This window comes from Myiozetetes cayanensis, unplaced genomic scaffold, assembly GCF_022539395.1.
Source record: "Myiozetetes cayanensis isolate MyiCay16 unplaced genomic scaffold, myiCay2020 scf12, whole genome shotgun sequence".
NCBI lineage: Eukaryota > Metazoa > Chordata > Aves > Passeriformes > Tyrannidae > Myiozetetes > Myiozetetes cayanensis.
This window is the reverse complement of record NW_026086826.1, coordinates 27,860,654-27,877,213: the sequence shown is the minus strand read 5'-3', so window position 1 is coordinate 27,877,213 and position 16,560 is coordinate 27,860,654. Positions and strand designations below refer to the sequence as shown.

The 16,560-nt window shown below is 44.4% G+C and overlaps 2 protein-coding genes across 8 annotated transcripts in view; both read left to right on the top strand.

Moving 5' to 3' along the window:
• The window catches only part of RABGAP1L (RAB GTPase activating protein 1 like), a 210,549-nt gene extending 202,847 nt beyond the window's left edge, over positions 1-7,702 (top strand). For all 7 annotated transcript variants that reach the window (XM_050307379.1, XM_050307380.1, XM_050307378.1 and 4 more), the window contains 3 exons: positions 318-389; positions 1,440-1,637; positions 1,990-7,702. In XM_050307379.1, coding sequence (XP_050163336.1) covers positions 318-389; positions 1,440-1,637; positions 1,990-2,145 — 426 coding nt within the window. In that variant the 3' untranslated portion in view covers positions 2,146-7,702. The remainder of the gene's footprint in view (positions 1-317; positions 390-1,439; positions 1,638-1,989) is intronic.
• A 3,145-nt stretch (positions 7,703-10,847) lies between these two features.
• Positions 10,848-16,201, top strand: CACYBP (calcyclin binding protein). Its single transcript, XM_050307355.1, has 6 exons — positions 10,848-10,976; positions 11,593-11,785; positions 12,414-12,510; positions 13,016-13,115; positions 14,469-14,563; positions 15,891-16,201. Exons 1-6 carry the CDS (start codon positions 10,956-10,958, stop codon positions 16,048-16,050), a joined length of 666 nt encoding a protein of 221 aa, XP_050163312.1. The 5' UTR covers positions 10,848-10,955; the 3' UTR covers positions 16,051-16,201.
• Positions 16,202-16,560: the final 359 nt, after the last annotated feature.

Sequence of the window (16,560 nt, the reverse complement as noted above, 5' to 3'; positions counted from 1 at the left end):
TAATTAGGCAGTCAGGAATAACCTGTCTTTCAGCTGATTTTAGTGCTGTTGGGTGAATGCCTCTGTACTCAGTGACAATGCAGCAAAAACATCATAAACCAGTTCATCCACAAAACGTCCCAGTCTCTGTGTTCAGGTTCTGTATTGAATGCTACTGGTTTTTTTACCATGATCAGACTTGTTAGGGGGGATGCACATCCCTGAGTGAGGCAGAATTTAAGAAATGTTTTTTTCTGTCAAAAAATCACAGTTACAAAGCACAGGTTCTATTTGAGTCCAGTGAACTTGAGATAAGAGGCTGCTTTTCTCTGTTCCAGATCTGTTCCCAGCTGAGTACCAGGCTGGAAAAACAACAGGCGGCTAGTAAAGACGAACTGGAAGTTGTGAAGGTGAGAATGAGGCCTCTGCAATCCGGGATGTGTCGGGATACAGGACAAAATGGGAACTGAAGGGTAAAAAGTTCAGTAGCCCCACGTGCATTTTTCAGCAGATTTAAACAAGGAGAAGGGTTATTATGTCAGACAGGGTGAGACTCTCAGGCTGAAGTGCATTTAATCCTTGCCTTTTCTTTTTCCTGTAAAACTGTAGAGAAAAGAGTATTTACTTGGATGTTTTGATAAACTGGGGGAGAAAAAAAGACTCTCTAGAAAAAAACCACGTGTTGGTTTTCCAGCGTGCATAGTGGAAGGGTTGGAATTGGCCAGATTGGACAAGGTTTATATTTGAGTTTCTGTAATTTAAGCAGAATTGGCTTAAGTAATTAAATCAGATGGCTCAGCTTGGGCCATCCCCAGAATTTCCATAGGGTTCCTCTCCCTTCTCTAAACCCCTCACCAGGAACATCTGTGTAAGAGGTGAACATTTCCTGAGCAGGTAACAGTTCCATCTGTCTGCTCTGTCACTGGTGAGCAGGCAGAGTTGTTTTCCCTCTGCTGTTAAGTTCTCGATCTTTCTTTAATACTGAACCTGAACTGGATTTGTTGCTTTTTAGTGACTTTTTTATGTTATTGCTAAGATCATAAATAAAATAATTCTAGGGTCGATGTTCCTATAACCTGCTGAAATAGCTCAATATCCTGTTTTAGTTTGTGTGAGCCAGGCCAGCTTTTTAATCTGCCCAGAGTTTAATTTACTCTCCTTTTTGTGCTGACAAAACACTGTAAAATGTTACAAAGCTTTTGTAGCAAGAGGAATTCTAACGTAGGAGCAAAGTCACTGTGCTTAGACAGAGTCTGGTAGGTAGATTTTAGGAAATTTTTATAGTGGTTAACATACCCTGGAAATTGTTTGTGAACTTCTCAAATTCTCTTTGTGACAAATACGAAAACTGCAGTATTGGATAGTTTGAGATTGAGGCAGGCTGACACAAAAAAGGCTCTTCCAAGAAGCACAACAGCTCCTGTAAAGTGGATTAAGAATGGGCTTTCTGGGTATTTCAGGGTAAAGTGATGGCCTGCAAACACTGCAGTGAGATTTTCAGCAAGGAGGGGGCTCTGAAGGTGCCTCCTGTAAGCACGGACAACAAAGGCATTGAAATAGATGATGAGAAGGATGCACTGAAGAAGCAGCTGAGAGAGATGGAGCTGGAACTTGCACAGACCAAACTGCAGCTCGTGGAAGCCAAGTGCAAAATTCAGGTAGGTGGAATCCGAGTTCAGCAGGGCACTCACACTGACCTCGCTGTGCTCAGTCCAGAATCACTCTGAACCCTGCAAAAAATTGTTCCAAAGAGGGGACGTACGTTCATGGCTGTGTATCTGTGAACTTCCAGGAGAAAAAGTCTGTCTTAAAAAGAGCAGAGGTTTTTATTTGTGCATCTAAATATCTTGTGCTGTTTCTGCAGTTTTCAATCTGTCTTCTCTCCCCAGTGCCTGGGAGGTTGCAGGGAAAGTGCTGGACTGCAGGGACTGAGCGTGTGGATGCTTTTTTGTTGTTGTTGTTGTTGTTAATTATGTTTTTTGATCAATTCTGACCGTTCTGCTTTCTTAGGAGCTGGAGCACCAGAGAGGAGCCCTTATGAACGAAATCCAAGCTGCCAAAAACTCTTGGTTTAGCAAAACCCTGAACTCGATCAAAACGGCCACGGGCACGCAGGCCCCGGCGCAGCCCCCGCCGCCCCTGCCCCCCCGGGAGGGCAGCACATAGTTCGGGCCACACCCGGCACAAGAGCACAAAGAACAACGCAGCTGAAACACCCCGGAGGAGCCTCCCAGCGGTCCCTCCTCTCGGGGAAAGGACAAAAGACAGGAGCGCAGGCTTGAAGTGAAATTCTTCGGTGTTTTTCATTCATTTTCTGATGTGAGCCTTTACAAAGGGGGTGGTGGGGGGGGAAAGTAATTCCTGGTTTATGTTGAATTCTTACTTCCCAAACTGCCTTGCTGAAAGCCACGTTCTGATACCTTCATACTTTTACACTTTATTTTCTATGACTAGATGTTAAATAAATACTTCAAACCTAGGTCTTTAATATACGACTAATTCGAAATTGTTTTTATCTCGCATAGAAAGTTTTTTTTCCTTCTTCTTCTGGAGGAAGAGAGGGAAGGGGCCGTGTGAGGCACTGCAGCAGACTCTCCTTGGGAAGTGCTCAGTCCTGGGGGGTGTGCGGGTGGCCCTGGGACCAGCCCCGTTTATGCAGCGACTTTGTCCTGCAGAGAAGCACTTTCTGTAAAGCTTTTAGGCCGTAGCAGAGATGGGCTTGTGCTGTCCTGGCACAGCCCTCAGGAGCTGCCCTGGAATCCCTCCGTTCGGATTGGTTTTCCTTCAGAAGTGCGAGTCGTGCCGTTCTTGTAGCGCTCTTGTTGGATGGCTGTTTACAGCTCAGCTGGAATTTAACAGAAAGTTACCTAGTTCCCTTTGTTTTATTTCGTGTTATACTAAGAATTCCGAGGAATAATTCCTTCCACTGGGATAAAGGGAAAGCTGTTCAACACCCATTTGATGGTTCTGGCTGAGAGGCAGAGTGAAGACCCTGCACAGTTTTGACCTTTTGTAAATCCTGTGCAATAAAGGGTGGGTTTTATGAATAAAACTAATGAAAACCTTTCCCTGGGTCTACATTCAAATTCCAAATTTGACATAGAAATGAGGTATCAAAAAAAATACCCAAAAGGCTTGTGCTGCACTGATGAATAAAACATCACAGAAGCAAGAGCTGTTTGCTAGAAGTGTTTGGTTAGGAAATGCTACGTTGGTATTACTTATTTTTATAAAAACAAGCATTTTCAAGTGGAATACAAACCCTAGCCTTTCCTGTGGGGGTAGACTTCTCTGGTGATTCCCAAACCTGTCTGGTTGTTTTGTATCTCTTAAGGTAAGAAAGTTCAAGAGCATTTGTTTTGACTGAACATAAAGTGTTTATAGAAATACTTATTTCATGGAAAATTAAACTATTGCTTGAACCGATGGAATATTTTTTTAATTATACCTGTCATGTCTAAAGATGGTCTTGCAGGTAAATGTCATTGCTGGACTAAAGGTTGTGTATTAATTGTTCCACTTGCAAAGTTGTTCCAGGGACATTAGTTCTGTTTTGTTCTGTTTTTTTTTTTTTAATTCTAAGGAATGCCATACCTTGTCAGTTTTGTACAATAAAATTCAATGATACCCGTCTTGTGCTTTGTTGTCAAGCATAATTGTGAATTATTTTCAACAGGGTAGTACAGATTTAATGTTACCAGTGCCAAAGTAAAGATTCTGAAAGGCAGTCAGCTGTTTGAAGTAGAGATCAAAATATAATCAGCATCCTGACACCATTCTCTCTTCTAAGAATAAGGGGTTAAAAAAATTTAGTATTTTAAAATGTACCTGCAAGAACAGGGATTATCTGTAAATATTAAGGCAGTGTGGAAAAAAAGGGGGGGGGAATAGAAGGAATTTCTTTTGCAAATGTTAGCAAAGGTCTTTTTCCCTCATCACTTTCTTGCTCATAATATTTGCATAAATGTTTCCATTCTCTTGTCTGACTAAACCCAGCGTTAGTCATTCCCTTACCAGTTCTGCTTCACACATCCACAGCTGTGAATCTGAATTTGTAATAAATCTGAAGTGACATTTAAGGATACCTGCTGAACATCTGACTGGTACATTTGAGAGTACCGTGCCCTCGAGTGACACTGGTGGTTTGACAAGTGTCTGAATTTCTCATTTCATTTATCTTTAATCATACCTAGAAGTGGATTGAAAACCTTGATTGGAAAAATGCAGTAACAGAAAAAAACGTGTAATACTGTGATTCCCTGAGCAGGTGAGTTAACAGCTCACAGCTGCTCAAAGATCTCACCCCTGCAGCTCCCCCTTGTACAGTCCTGTCCCTTGTCCTTGCTACAGCACTTACTGGAGAGGATTAAAAACAGCAAGGAAAAGTATGTGGGTGGGTTTCCCCCTTTCCCCCTCCAGTTTGTCTTTTGCCAAGTGACTGAGTTTAAATCATCTCAATGGGTCCAATTGAGGCAGATCATGGGAGTGGGGCTTGTCCAGTTTATCAGAAAGGAGCTGGTAAATAAGCTCCCCACGTTCATGGAGTGAGCTTTTCTCAGTGTGGCAGCCCTCTGACTTTGGCAGTTGACTTTCTGGAACCAACCCACCTTTGCTGCCTTCTAGTTGTGATGCTTTCAAACTCCTGTAGGCTGGAAGCTGGGGCTCTTGTCACCCAAGGGAAGTTTCAGAAGGCAATGACGTAAAGGCACTAAAGGAATTCCACCTTCCTGCTGTAGATCCAGGGTAGAGTTTGTTTTGGAAGAGTTACGTTTGTCTTCTCAGAACTGCCCAAGGAGTGAGGAAATAACAGCTTTATATGGCATTGTCTTGGTGAGTGTTCAGAAGCAAGGAAAGGAGGAGGACTGCAGGATTAAACCAGGCAGGCTAAAATTCCACCTGCTGACTGTAGGTGCTGCAGGGGAATGTAACCTCCTGCAGGAAAACCTCTGTGTGTGACAGAGCTGCCTGCACACCTGTTCCTGATGGATCTGTCAGGCAGAGCTGGCTGCTTGTTCAGCTTTTCAGCAGGAAACATCATCAGAGTCCCACTGAAACTCTTGTTTCCGTGTGGCACTGGGACAGCTAACAGAGTTTGTAAGTCTGGAGTGACTAACTTTTTTTTCCTGAGTCGGTATCAAACTGTGTGTCCACAGCAAACCTTTATTAAAAATAATTTGAATTTTATATATGTGGAACGAAATCCTATTTTTTAATTTTATTGAGAATGCACCGTTTTGAAATGAACCCTGTACTTTGATTAGGAACAAACCTCCAAAGAATATTTTTACTAGAACTGTTCTACCTTGTTGGACTCTAATCTGTTCCTGAGATGCCCGATTTGGGGGGACAAAAAAAGGAAAAAAGTACTTTTTTTTCCACTTTAAAGAGTTGTTTTTCCTTTGACTGTAACACTTTACAGGCTAAATGAAGCAAGGCTGATTTAGTTACGTGAACTAGTCTTGTATTATCTTTGTGAACCAAACATAATACTCTCTAAAGTAATAGGACTTATTTCACTTAGTTTACATTTCTAAATGTACCTGGAGAGAATTAAAAAGAAAAAAGAAATAGAAAATATGATGTGTGGAGTTAAGCCAAGAAACTGCAAAATCCCTGAGGTCCACCTGCATTAATGTTCAGTAAAACCAGTCTCAGGGAAAGTAGTCAGCCATGTAATCAGTCCTGCCAGCTGACAAACCCACCCTCGTCCTGCCCATTAATTAGGATTTAATTTGCTACAGCTGAGTTCCATTGCTGCAGCTACCTTAGAAGTGCTTACATAGGTAAGCAGTGTTTTTTTCTCTTGTTAGACATTTTAAAGGACTTCTCTTGGTTGGCCCTTGAAATTTCTTCTAAGATAAATGATCATCTGTGCCATTGTGTTAGAAACAACTTGAAACCAAAACAGCCATTTACAGGGGGAGAGGGAGAGCCAAGAACTGCAAGAATTCAGCCCCTTGACAAAGCATGAATATCCCATTGACTTCAGGGTCATGGTGCCCCTCACTGACTGGCTGTGGCAGTTCAGGAATAAATAAAAATCTGCATTTAGTGGCACTGAAGCATCAAAAGCTACATTGAAAGCTACATGCCATGCTTTCCACAAGATCAAGGTAGGGCTGTTCCCTTCCTTCAATGAAGTAGCTGCAGTGAAATCCATGAAGGTACTTGTATGTGTGGGAGAACTATACCTCTGATTTTGATTTGCTGTTAGACTCAGGGATAATTGGCAACTTCTGCATCATCTCCTAAGCCTAAAACACCTTTGGCTCTGGAACCAGAAGCACTCTTACCTTACAGTGCTGGTGCTCTTGCAGCTGCTGGAGAGAAAACCGCAGTGAGTGTCACTGGTTGATTGTGATGAGAGAGCAGAGAGGTTCCCCTCGAGGCTGAGGGGCTGCTGTGGCTGGCAGGGACCCCGCTGAAGGGGCTGCTGTGCACACACAGCTGGCTGTCCTGGACATGCCAACACAAAGGGTAAAACCCATATTATCTGTCTGCCTGTTGTGCTAATACCCTACTGGGACCTCTCAAGTTTTAGGGTTAGGTGTGTGTCACAGCAGCCTTTAGAACTGGGCTAATCCACAGATGGGGGGAATTTGCAGCTGGATACATAATGCTCAGCATTGATCAAGATCCTATCTTTCCCAAGTCAGAAGTCTACCCAAATTACTTCAGGATTGTGACTTAACACGTACAGGTTAATTCTCCAGGAATACAGGGCTCTCCATTTCTCCTGGATCCCAACTGCTTTGCTACTGAATGTATTTCGTGCTATTTTTACCTGAAAAAGAAAAAAAAGATATGGGTAGAGAATTAGGACATTACTTCCTCTTATTTTCTTATTCAGTGGGACTTGCTTTTATTTAACCTGTAAAGGAATATAGATGTATCTTTGGAGAACTATATCTTATATATAGAATAATATATAAGAAACTGAACGGCAAGGGGATAAATACATCGAAAGGATTTGGTGTCATGAATTCCATTTGTGATTTGATACCACCAGAATCCTGGGCTGTACTAATTTCCCTACAGTTACTCCTATTTTTGTATTTTATATAATGCATGGATGGTACTACCAATGCAAACAAGAGCACATGTTCCCAGATTTTTCTCCAGGTCTCGATTCCCTCTTTCCAGTAATCCCTGGGTTTGCATTGCTGCTGATACCACCCTCAAAAGCTGTGCCAGGAACTCTCTGGAGCCTTGGGAATTGTTGTTTTCCAGGGAGGAAGGTTCCCTGGGTTCTCTGAACTGGGAAAAGACGGTACATGGTTACAGAAAAGGGTCTAACCAAGCATGATGCAGCTCCCTCCCTGTCTGCCATTTAGGTGGATTCACTCCAGCCCGTGGAAAACAGAGCAGCTGCAAAGCTCTGACTCCATTACAATGAAGTTTTCCAGGTTTGGAATTGCCTTTGTGATCCTTGTGTGTGCCAAGTTCACAAATCCTAAAGAGTTAGGGAAAAAAAGAGCATCACAGAGAGATCAGACTGTTAACTGAGAACAATTCAGTACTGCCAGTACTTGGGTAAATCATCCATGTATTATATAAAGTACAACATGGAAATATAAGTGTAATGCTTGTTATTAAAAGTGCAATTCAATGTACATGGTCACAACAAATGTTTACTTTTTTAATTGTTACTGAATTGTTTGGATCAGTACCTTGTTATCATTGTGTGAACGATGCCTTGTAAAATAAATGGAAATGGACAACAGTGTGGGAATAAGGTGCTTATTTTCCTGAGCCATTTGCTTAAGAAACAGCTCAAATCTGTTGGCAGGAATAAGCAGTTGCTGAGTCAGGTTTTGTGACTCAGGTCTCACCAGCTGGTTGTGTTGCAGCAGTGACTCAGCAGATGAGCTGTCCAAAGTGTGTGTGTGCTACTGGGATAATTCCAACCCAACCCAGGGGGAACCTGTTCACAAGGAGCTGTGCCAGAGAGCTCATGGGGCACCCCAGTCCTCTGCTCCAAATGCAGGTCTGAAGGCTCCAGCACAGAGAATGCTTTTCCTAAAGGCTGGGGATACTTTCCCAACAGCTGATGTTGGTAAGCAGTTCCTGCTTCCCTGGAGTACAAGTGAGCTGTGAGGCTGCATGCCTGCAGGAAGAGACACAGGGAGCAGAAGGGAACAGCGAGACACTGGAAATGGGCTCCAAAGAGAGGCACAGCTGAGCAAGAACAGGACAGAGCACAATTTACCACGGTCAGAAGTATCCAAGCGATTTATAAAACCATTTTTCCACGTGAGCAACTGCTCTGGGATTTCTTTTCTATTACTGAGATGAAGAGCTGTTGTTCCCAGATAACTGGAAAAGCACACAGCACTTCAGGGGCAGATAAGAAGGCAAAGAGGGAGGAAAGCGGAAGATTAAATTTACCAGGCGTAACATTTTGTATTGATTTACCTCCACATCACTATCCAAAGTGTTTGTCAGGAGAGGATGCAGCATCCAGAAGCTGCTGCAGCTCTGAGCACATGGGGCCTTTTTGGAGCTTGCTTTTACATGACAATAATGCTAACTTTTCCACGTGGAAGCTGCCACTCAAAGGGAAGTGCCATGGGTGCTGAAATGCTCCTGATTTAAGGAAACTAACTAAATAAACACTGGATTAAAAAAAAAAGTCACAGGGGAAAAAAGCAAATTGCAGGCCCAAATGCATTTATGGAGTAATGAAAGCATTTTCCTCCTAGAAATTAATTTACAAATTTGCCAATTTAAATTGTAATATTAGGAGCACTTCCTAATATAAGACCACAACTGAGAGTGGAGAAACTCACAGATTAGTATATAAGGAAAAAACCAAAAACCACAGAAAGTTTTTTCTTGTCTCAGTGGCAGTTCAACAGAAAGATCATAAGGAAGCAATTCCTGAATATTCAACTGCTTATTGCAACAACCAATTGAGAAAACGTGCCATGGAAGAAAATACCAGTTGACCATATTGTATTTACTGGACAAAATCAACTATCCTGTTTCCAAATGCTGTTCCTGAAGATGGTCGGGGCTTAAGCTCATTCTTATGAAAATTAAACATAACCACAAGTTAATTTTGCAGATCTTTCCCAACTGCAGATCCTGAAGCACTGCAGCAGAGGGTAATAATAAACACCTCACTACAACATCTGTTAAAACTGCTGCGGGGAATGCAAGGCTTGAATATCAATCCTTGGCTTCAGGGTTTCTGTGAACTCATCATCAAATTTCTCCATACCTCTGTAAAGTAAATATCCTCACAGATTAATTAAATCCTGGATATTCACTTTAGAGGAGAAAAACCACCCAAAAACCTAAGCCCATAAATCAGCAAATGAGCTGGTATTTTCCAGCTTGGTGAAACAGGTGTTCTAACTGGCACCTTTTTTTACAGAAATTGACTTTTTAAACACTGAAGGGCTGTGTCCTGCTTTGGCTTCCACTGTTTGTAAAGGACATCTGGAGGCAAACGCTGCCTCCTCCACATTGCTACTGAGAGAAGGATTGGCGCTGCCTTATTTATTTTTGGTTTTGTGGGAAATTTTAATGCCCAGCGGGAACCTGGGGATATAGAAACTTTTTTTGTTGTTGCTCACAACGCTGATTTAGTAAGAATGGTGAGAACCATATTTTTCTTTCAGTGAGGAAAATGCTTAAAGAGGATTTTGGTAGCATTACACCGGTGTATTTTTACACATATGTGGCCACATATTGTGAATTAAAGCTACATTTCCTTCCAGGTGGTTTGATAACTAAATCTTTTCTTACTCCCAGAGTCACTCCCCGAGAACACATTGTGACATTACAGGTTAGGAACAACTTCCCAGCAGAAACTTCCACTCTGGTTTTGCTCTAGAAAGGTCTTTGAGCATTCATTGTGGGGATCTCCCTGAGGCAGTGTGTGTTCGGGGAGCTGTGCCATCCACCCAACCTCTGCTGGTTTGAATTGTTGTTTTTTTTATTGATGAAAGCTTATAACTTGAAGGCTTAAACCTTGTTGGAGTTACCTTGGAGGTCTTTTCCAACCTTAATAACCTTTTCAATGAAAATGAGGAGCGAACACACAACAGGGTGCTTGGTTTGTGAGCCTTGTTCCCTTTAAAGGCTGGGAACACAAATTTCTTCCCTTTTCATCAGTTCCACCGCATCAACCTGACGTTCTTTACCCAAAGAAGGAAAACAACACGTTGTTTTGCAAAACCGTTCTAGGCCATGAGTTCAAGTGGCTTCTGCCGTAAAACCAGGGGGAGAAGTCTGATCACCCAAAGAGAACGCGCTCCCCGCCCGCCTCAGCCCCGGCCCCTCACACGCGAGTTTTATCAAAAAACAGGGTGTGCTGCCACACGTGAGATACGAGTGACCAGAGCAAGACAGGTGACAGCCACAGTGAAACTCCGTGAACCCACGACTAAAGGTCTGAAAATCGACGCAAAGCTTCCCGTAACCAGGTCACTAGACATAGATATTCACGCAGATCGCCACAGAAGCGTCACTCTTGTTGCCGTTTGTGGTTTGAAATGACCAGAGATAGATACCAGCAAGGTCAACCTACGCCACGCTGTTCTGCCAGCTTCAAAGGCTAGAAGGTTTCCTTCCTTGAACCTTAAAAATACATCAAATTCAGGGCGGCACAGCCCGTCCCTCAGAGCCTCGGGGCGGGGAAAGCTCGTGATCCCACCCTCTCCTCAGAGCCCGGGGGCGGCAAAAGCTCTTGATCCCGCCCGCCCCTCAGCCCCTCGGGGTGGGGAAAGCTCCTGGTCCCGCCCGCCCCTCAGCGCCTGGGGGCGGGCAGGCTCCATGTCCCGCCCTATATCCCTCCTACCCCTCAGAGCCCGGGGGCGGGCAGGTTCCATGTCCCGCCCCATGTCCCTCCTACCCCTCAGAGCCCGGGGGCGGGCAGGCTCCATGTCCCTCCTCCCAAAGGGCGGAGCGGGCCGTGTCCCGTCACTTCCCGCGGCCGGAAGGTTCCAGAGGTTGCAGCGGGAGCCGCCATGGCCGCGGCGCGGGAGGAGGTGAGGCGGGTCCCGGCGGGTCCCGGCGGGTCCGGCCCCGCTGCTCCAGGCGCTGCGGTCCGTGCCCGGCCCGGAGCGGGGTGGGAGCGGCGGCCCCGCGCTCTCCGAGGGCTGCGGGGGTCCCCCCGTGCGGCGGGGCGTGCCGGGGGAGCCGTGCCAGCTGCCCCGCTCCTGTCGGTTCGGGGTGTTCCTTAAATGATGAAGGGTTAGACACTGAGAGCTTAAAACTTGTTGGAGTTGATGGTCTTGGAGGGTTTTATTCCCAGCCTTAACAGCCGTGTGCTGTAAGATGGCCCTGCATGAGCAGGGAGGTTGGACAAGATTGTGTTTCCTTCCGACCTGACCCATTCTGTCAGATGTAATGGTTCTCTTTATATGGTTCTATATGGTTATATATCCACAGGAGATATATGTATATCTATATCTATCTGTATATCTCACAGGAGGTGAGGAAGGGATGGCTCTGTTTAACGGGGTGTATTGGGAAATGAAACTCATGACCTAACAAACCTGAAGCTTTCTGGGAAACGGGAAACTGTCGCAGAGAGCTCAGCTGTGAGCCCTGGGCACGAAGAACCGTGTCTAATATATATGTGACCTTTTGGTTTCGAACCAGCTGCAGAAAGATTTGGAGGAGGTTAAAGAACTGCTCGCGAAGGCCACGAGGAAGCGGGTGCGCGATGTCCTGCTGGCAGAGAAACACAAGCTGGAGATGGAAATCAAGAATCAGCCTCCGCCCAAGCCAAAAGATGTGGCAGAGGAGGAAAAGTCGTCGCTGGGAGGGTACACGGTGAAAATAAACAATTATGGTAGGATTCTTTTTCTAGCATTTCTCTAAAGAGAAGGCAGGGTGGCGTTACTGTGAGTTAGAGTCGCCACTTACCATTATAGCAAAACCTTCTTAAGTGTTTATTTCATCCTGGAGACCCCACTTTAAAAGCTACCGCGTGCTAACCCTGCCATCACAACTGCAGTGTGTATTTATCCTGTTTGTGTGATGGTGCTGGTGGGATGCATTAAGGATCCCTGGTGTGCCAGCTGTTATTTTTCCATTACCTAGTGCTTAGCAGGAGTGAAGGAGGGAGCTTTGGCTTCTCTGCTTGCCATGTAGGTGAGAGGAGAGGGAATTGCTCAAGATCCAGGGAGTAGGGGAAAAAGTGGGTCAAGGAAACTGCAGCAGGAGCAGACAGCTGCCTCTAAGTCCCCCTGCACAGACAGGGTTGCTCTCCTTTCACCTCAGCTGATGCATGTTTTTTTCTCAGAATTTGCAGGAATTAGGGATCATGGCTACATATAAAGGCCTCCTTTTGCTCTCAAGTTATTCCTGAATAACTCATGTTTTCCCCTTATCCCTCTGAAGATTGTTTCAGTAAGGCAGAGATGGTAATCATTCATGGAAAAAAAGTAGAAGTTAATCTCTGTTTTTTTCACTTGCAGGTTGGGATCAGTCAGATAAGTTTGTGAAGATTTACATCTCTTTAAATGGTGTCCAGAAGCTTCCAGCTGAGAATGTGCAGGTGAATTTCACAGAGAGGTGAGTTCATCTGATTGTACCACAACAGGAACACTGTTTGAAATGCAGGAGTGTTGGATCAACCCTTACTCCCTTTTTCTTTTTTAAAACTTGAGCTGTATTAGCTTTTAGCACTCAGGACATACTCTTAAGTACAGCTCTCCTTTCATTTTGCTAGTCCTTGTTGCACCTCACCACGCTTGACGGGACAGCTGGTGTCAGCCCTGATAGAACTTAAATGTGCATTAAAGAAACCTGCCTTTCCAAGTTTGTAGGAGATCAGTGAGGTAGAAAGGACCCTGAAGATCTCGATTTGTTGTGAAGTCAGGATTGGTCCTTTTAATTTCTTAGTGTTGAAATTCAGCTGAACATTGGAGAGCCCTGGGAATAAACTAATCCAAGCCTGTTGACCCGCTTTCCCAAGAAATACACCTGCTTTCCTAAGAAAAAGGTCTGCTAAAGGGTTTTCAGACATTGCAATAACTGGAATATTTGTGCCTTTCCTCCCTCCACTTTCTGGTTCCAGGTCATTTGATCTGCTGGTGAAGAATCTGAATGGGAAGAACTACACCATGACCTTCAACAACCTCCTGAAGCCCATCTCTGTGGAAGGCAGCTCTAAAAAGGTCTGTTAGAGACACCTTGTCTGTTAAGAGATAATTTAGGTCCCTCACAAAGTATCATGTTCATTGCCTGGCTCTACTTCAGGAGACTTGGTCCTAACCTTCAGTCTCTCCCTTCTACTCTAAAGTCTCTGCACTGTGAATGTAATTCTTACTAATCTATGATTGTCATAACTGTGGAATTAGTCTCTGGAATCCTATTTCAAAAGATCATGTCTGGATATTCTATGCTTTTTTTTTTTTTTTTTTTTTTTTTTTAAAATAGCTCTCCAACAGGATTTCAGAAATAATTAAGCAGAAAATTCCACCAAGCATTCATTTACATCTTTTTGCTTTTAAATACCTCTGAGAAATTCTCTGCAGTTTTAAGGTCCAAGAGATTTGTCTGCAGACCAAAATCTTGGGAAGCTTAAAGAGGCTTAATTCCCAAAGCAGGGTCTGAGATCTGCTCTGCCTTGGTAAGGGTAGATTGCTCCAGAATTGAACACTGGTGGTGTGGTTTAACCCCTGCTGGGGATAATTTTCCAGGGGAACCAGAACAGTAGTGCCATTTTACTGCTGCTGACTGCAACTGATGACATCCACGCTCTGCTACTTGTAGCACCGTTCCAGGCTCAGGGAGGTGTCGCACACCTCGCGTGTGTTCTGAGCTGCACGTGGTGACACCAGATGGGAAGAAATGATGGTTCGATTTGAAATTGCCCTAAAACTAGGACAGGGTGAAATTGAAACAGCTGAAATAAATGAAGGTGATGCTCTGGTGATTTCTAATATGGGCTGAAAGTGAGCAGTGGTCACGTACTTGCTAAGCAGCAGCAGACTCTTGTCTGCTGAGGCAAGTGGGAGTTCTTTGCGAAATTTAGGTCAGGGTTGCAATTAAACAGGCTTTGTTTGTAACTTGCAAATATGTTGCAAGATTAGGCAATCGCTAAAATTAGTTTCTTATCCTTGGAGAGGGAAATTGGAAGAGCCTCTCCCTGAACTTGGTGTGCTTGGAGAAGTCCAGTAGGAAGCCTAGACCCTCTGCCAGGCAGCCCTGGGTACCTGAGCATCCTGAGAATCACTGAACGGTGTTTATGCAGCACTTAATGTTCTTCTGTATTGGTGCTGTAGTTCTGTGCTAGAATTCTAATCATTACACCATTTAAATTGTCCACAGTGAGGTTAATACTTCGTGCCCTAAAGCTGAGCACGTGCTATAACTTTTGTATGCTACATAATAATGAATAACTGAGAGAAACATTTCAGGAATTTGTGAGTGTGGAAGAGGGTTATGTTATAAGCTGATCTTATTCATTGTGAGCAGGATGCCTTCATGAAGCAGTCTAAACTCCTGCCTTGCTGTTCACCATACAGATAAAGACAGACACGGTCCTTGTGATGTGTAAGAAGAAGCGGGAGGAAAAATGGGATTGTCTCACTCAAGTGGAAAAAGAAAGCAAAGAGAAAGAGTAAGTGTCCTTTCAACCCTCCATCTTGTTTTCCATTTCTTGTTCTCCACGTTCCCTTAGGACTGCTGGGAGAGGTCTGTGCTGTTCTAACTGCAGCCAGACTCTGAATCACTGGGCTGGGGGACAGGCCCCTAAGGCGTTTGAGGTCCATTACATTGGGATTTTTTTGGGTGCTTGTAGTACTGGTAGTGGAGGAGGTACATTTTCAGTAGCTGTTTGGCACTCTTCTACTGTTCTATTGCTCATGATGGAGGCTGCATCATGGGAAATACAAGAGATAACAACCTGCAGTGAGATTGCTAAAGGGAATCAACCAGTTAAGGATTCATTTTCACTTCGATGGCTGCATTCATTGCAGAAGCTGCCCTAGTGAGGTGACATCTTTAGGTGAAGGGTATATTGTACAGAAACACATGGATATATTCCCTGCAGCTCTGCTGGTCAAAATAATTATTGTGATCTCTGAGTGAAGTGCCTGCACAAAAACCCCAACCTGCTCTTGGCCAAAGAGGCCTTTGTTTACTCAGATGATGATCCAAAGTCTTGAGCCAACTTGTATCACTCCAAGTGCTTTGGAGCAGCAGGCAGCTTAGACATATATAGGCATGTGACAGCAAGAAACACCTGGGGGCAAACAACTTATATATATATATAAAAATGTGTATCATATAATGATTTTATATACAAACACACCTCCCAGCTGCTGGTGCTTAGCCCTGAGCATGGGGAACTTGCTCCCTCTGCTGATCTGTTCTGCCCTGCCGTGTTTCGCAGCTAGACTGCACAAGGAGCTGCCTAGAGGGTTTTGGAAAATGGCATACAGGCAGTTCTGCTTTGAAATGCAAGGTGTTAAAAAGGGAGCCAGTTAACCTCTAGAGGTCAGCTGAAAAATGGGAAGCAGAAAAAAGCCTTTTGGGTTGTGAATGTGGTCACTTCGAAGAGCTCAATGTAGTCGTTTCTCTGTTTTTGTTCACTTGTCATGTAACACGGACTGATAATGGCACTTTCTGTGTCTGTTCTATTTCACTTCTGCTTCTTAAAATTAATGTAGGGTGCTGCCTCCAGGTCCTGTTTGCTGCAAAATGCTTCCCATCCAAATGCTCTCCCACTCCACAGGCCTCTCTAGGTACACCACTCAACTTGCTCTTGTGTAAGGGTGCTCCTTAGGATTCTCCCTGCTTGGAACCTGAGCGAGACTGCCACGATCTAAGGACTTTGCCAAAGCGAAATCCTCACTGTTAGCAGGACGTTTCAAACCAGTGTTAGCATTTAATGTTTTGCCCAGAGTTGCTGGGTATTCCTGAGCCCCTCTGTCTGTGTCTTGCAGGAAGGCTGCCTACGACACCGCCGATCCCAGCGAGGGGCTCATGAACATTTTAAAAAAGATGTACGCGGAAGGGGACGATGAGATGAAGCGCACCATCAACAAGGCCTGGGTGGAAAGCAGAGAAAAGCAGTACAAAGGGGACATTCCAATGGATATCTGAAAGCACTCAGAGGGCCGCCTTAATACTGATCTTCCATGTGAGACACGCTGTGCTGCAAAGATCATCGTTTACACGACCTTCTTCCAAGCAAAGACAGTCATTTTCCATTTCAGGTTGGAGAAAATATTTAAATAAAATAGCTTATAAAGCATTTCCTTCAGTCAAGTGGTTCACGGTTTCCTGAGGAGTGGAGCATAGATATATCCTTACCCCTCCTTGAGAAAGCATCTCAGATGAGTGGGGAGTGCTGTGAGACTGAGAAGAGAATGTAGAAGTAAAGGAATCCTAAAGTAGGATGTGTCAAGGCCTCTGTTGCCAGTGGCAGCTGTGCCCATGTGGTTGTTGGGGTTAATGTCATGCTCACTACACAGGGCGTGGCTTTTTGATTAGGTGTGGCAAGGAGTTGAACTGTAAAGCATGTCACTAGGGGAGAACTGAAGCAAGCAGAACCACTGTCCTGAGCACTTCGACAGTTAAGCAGAAACAATGTGGTGTTAAAATTGAGCAGTT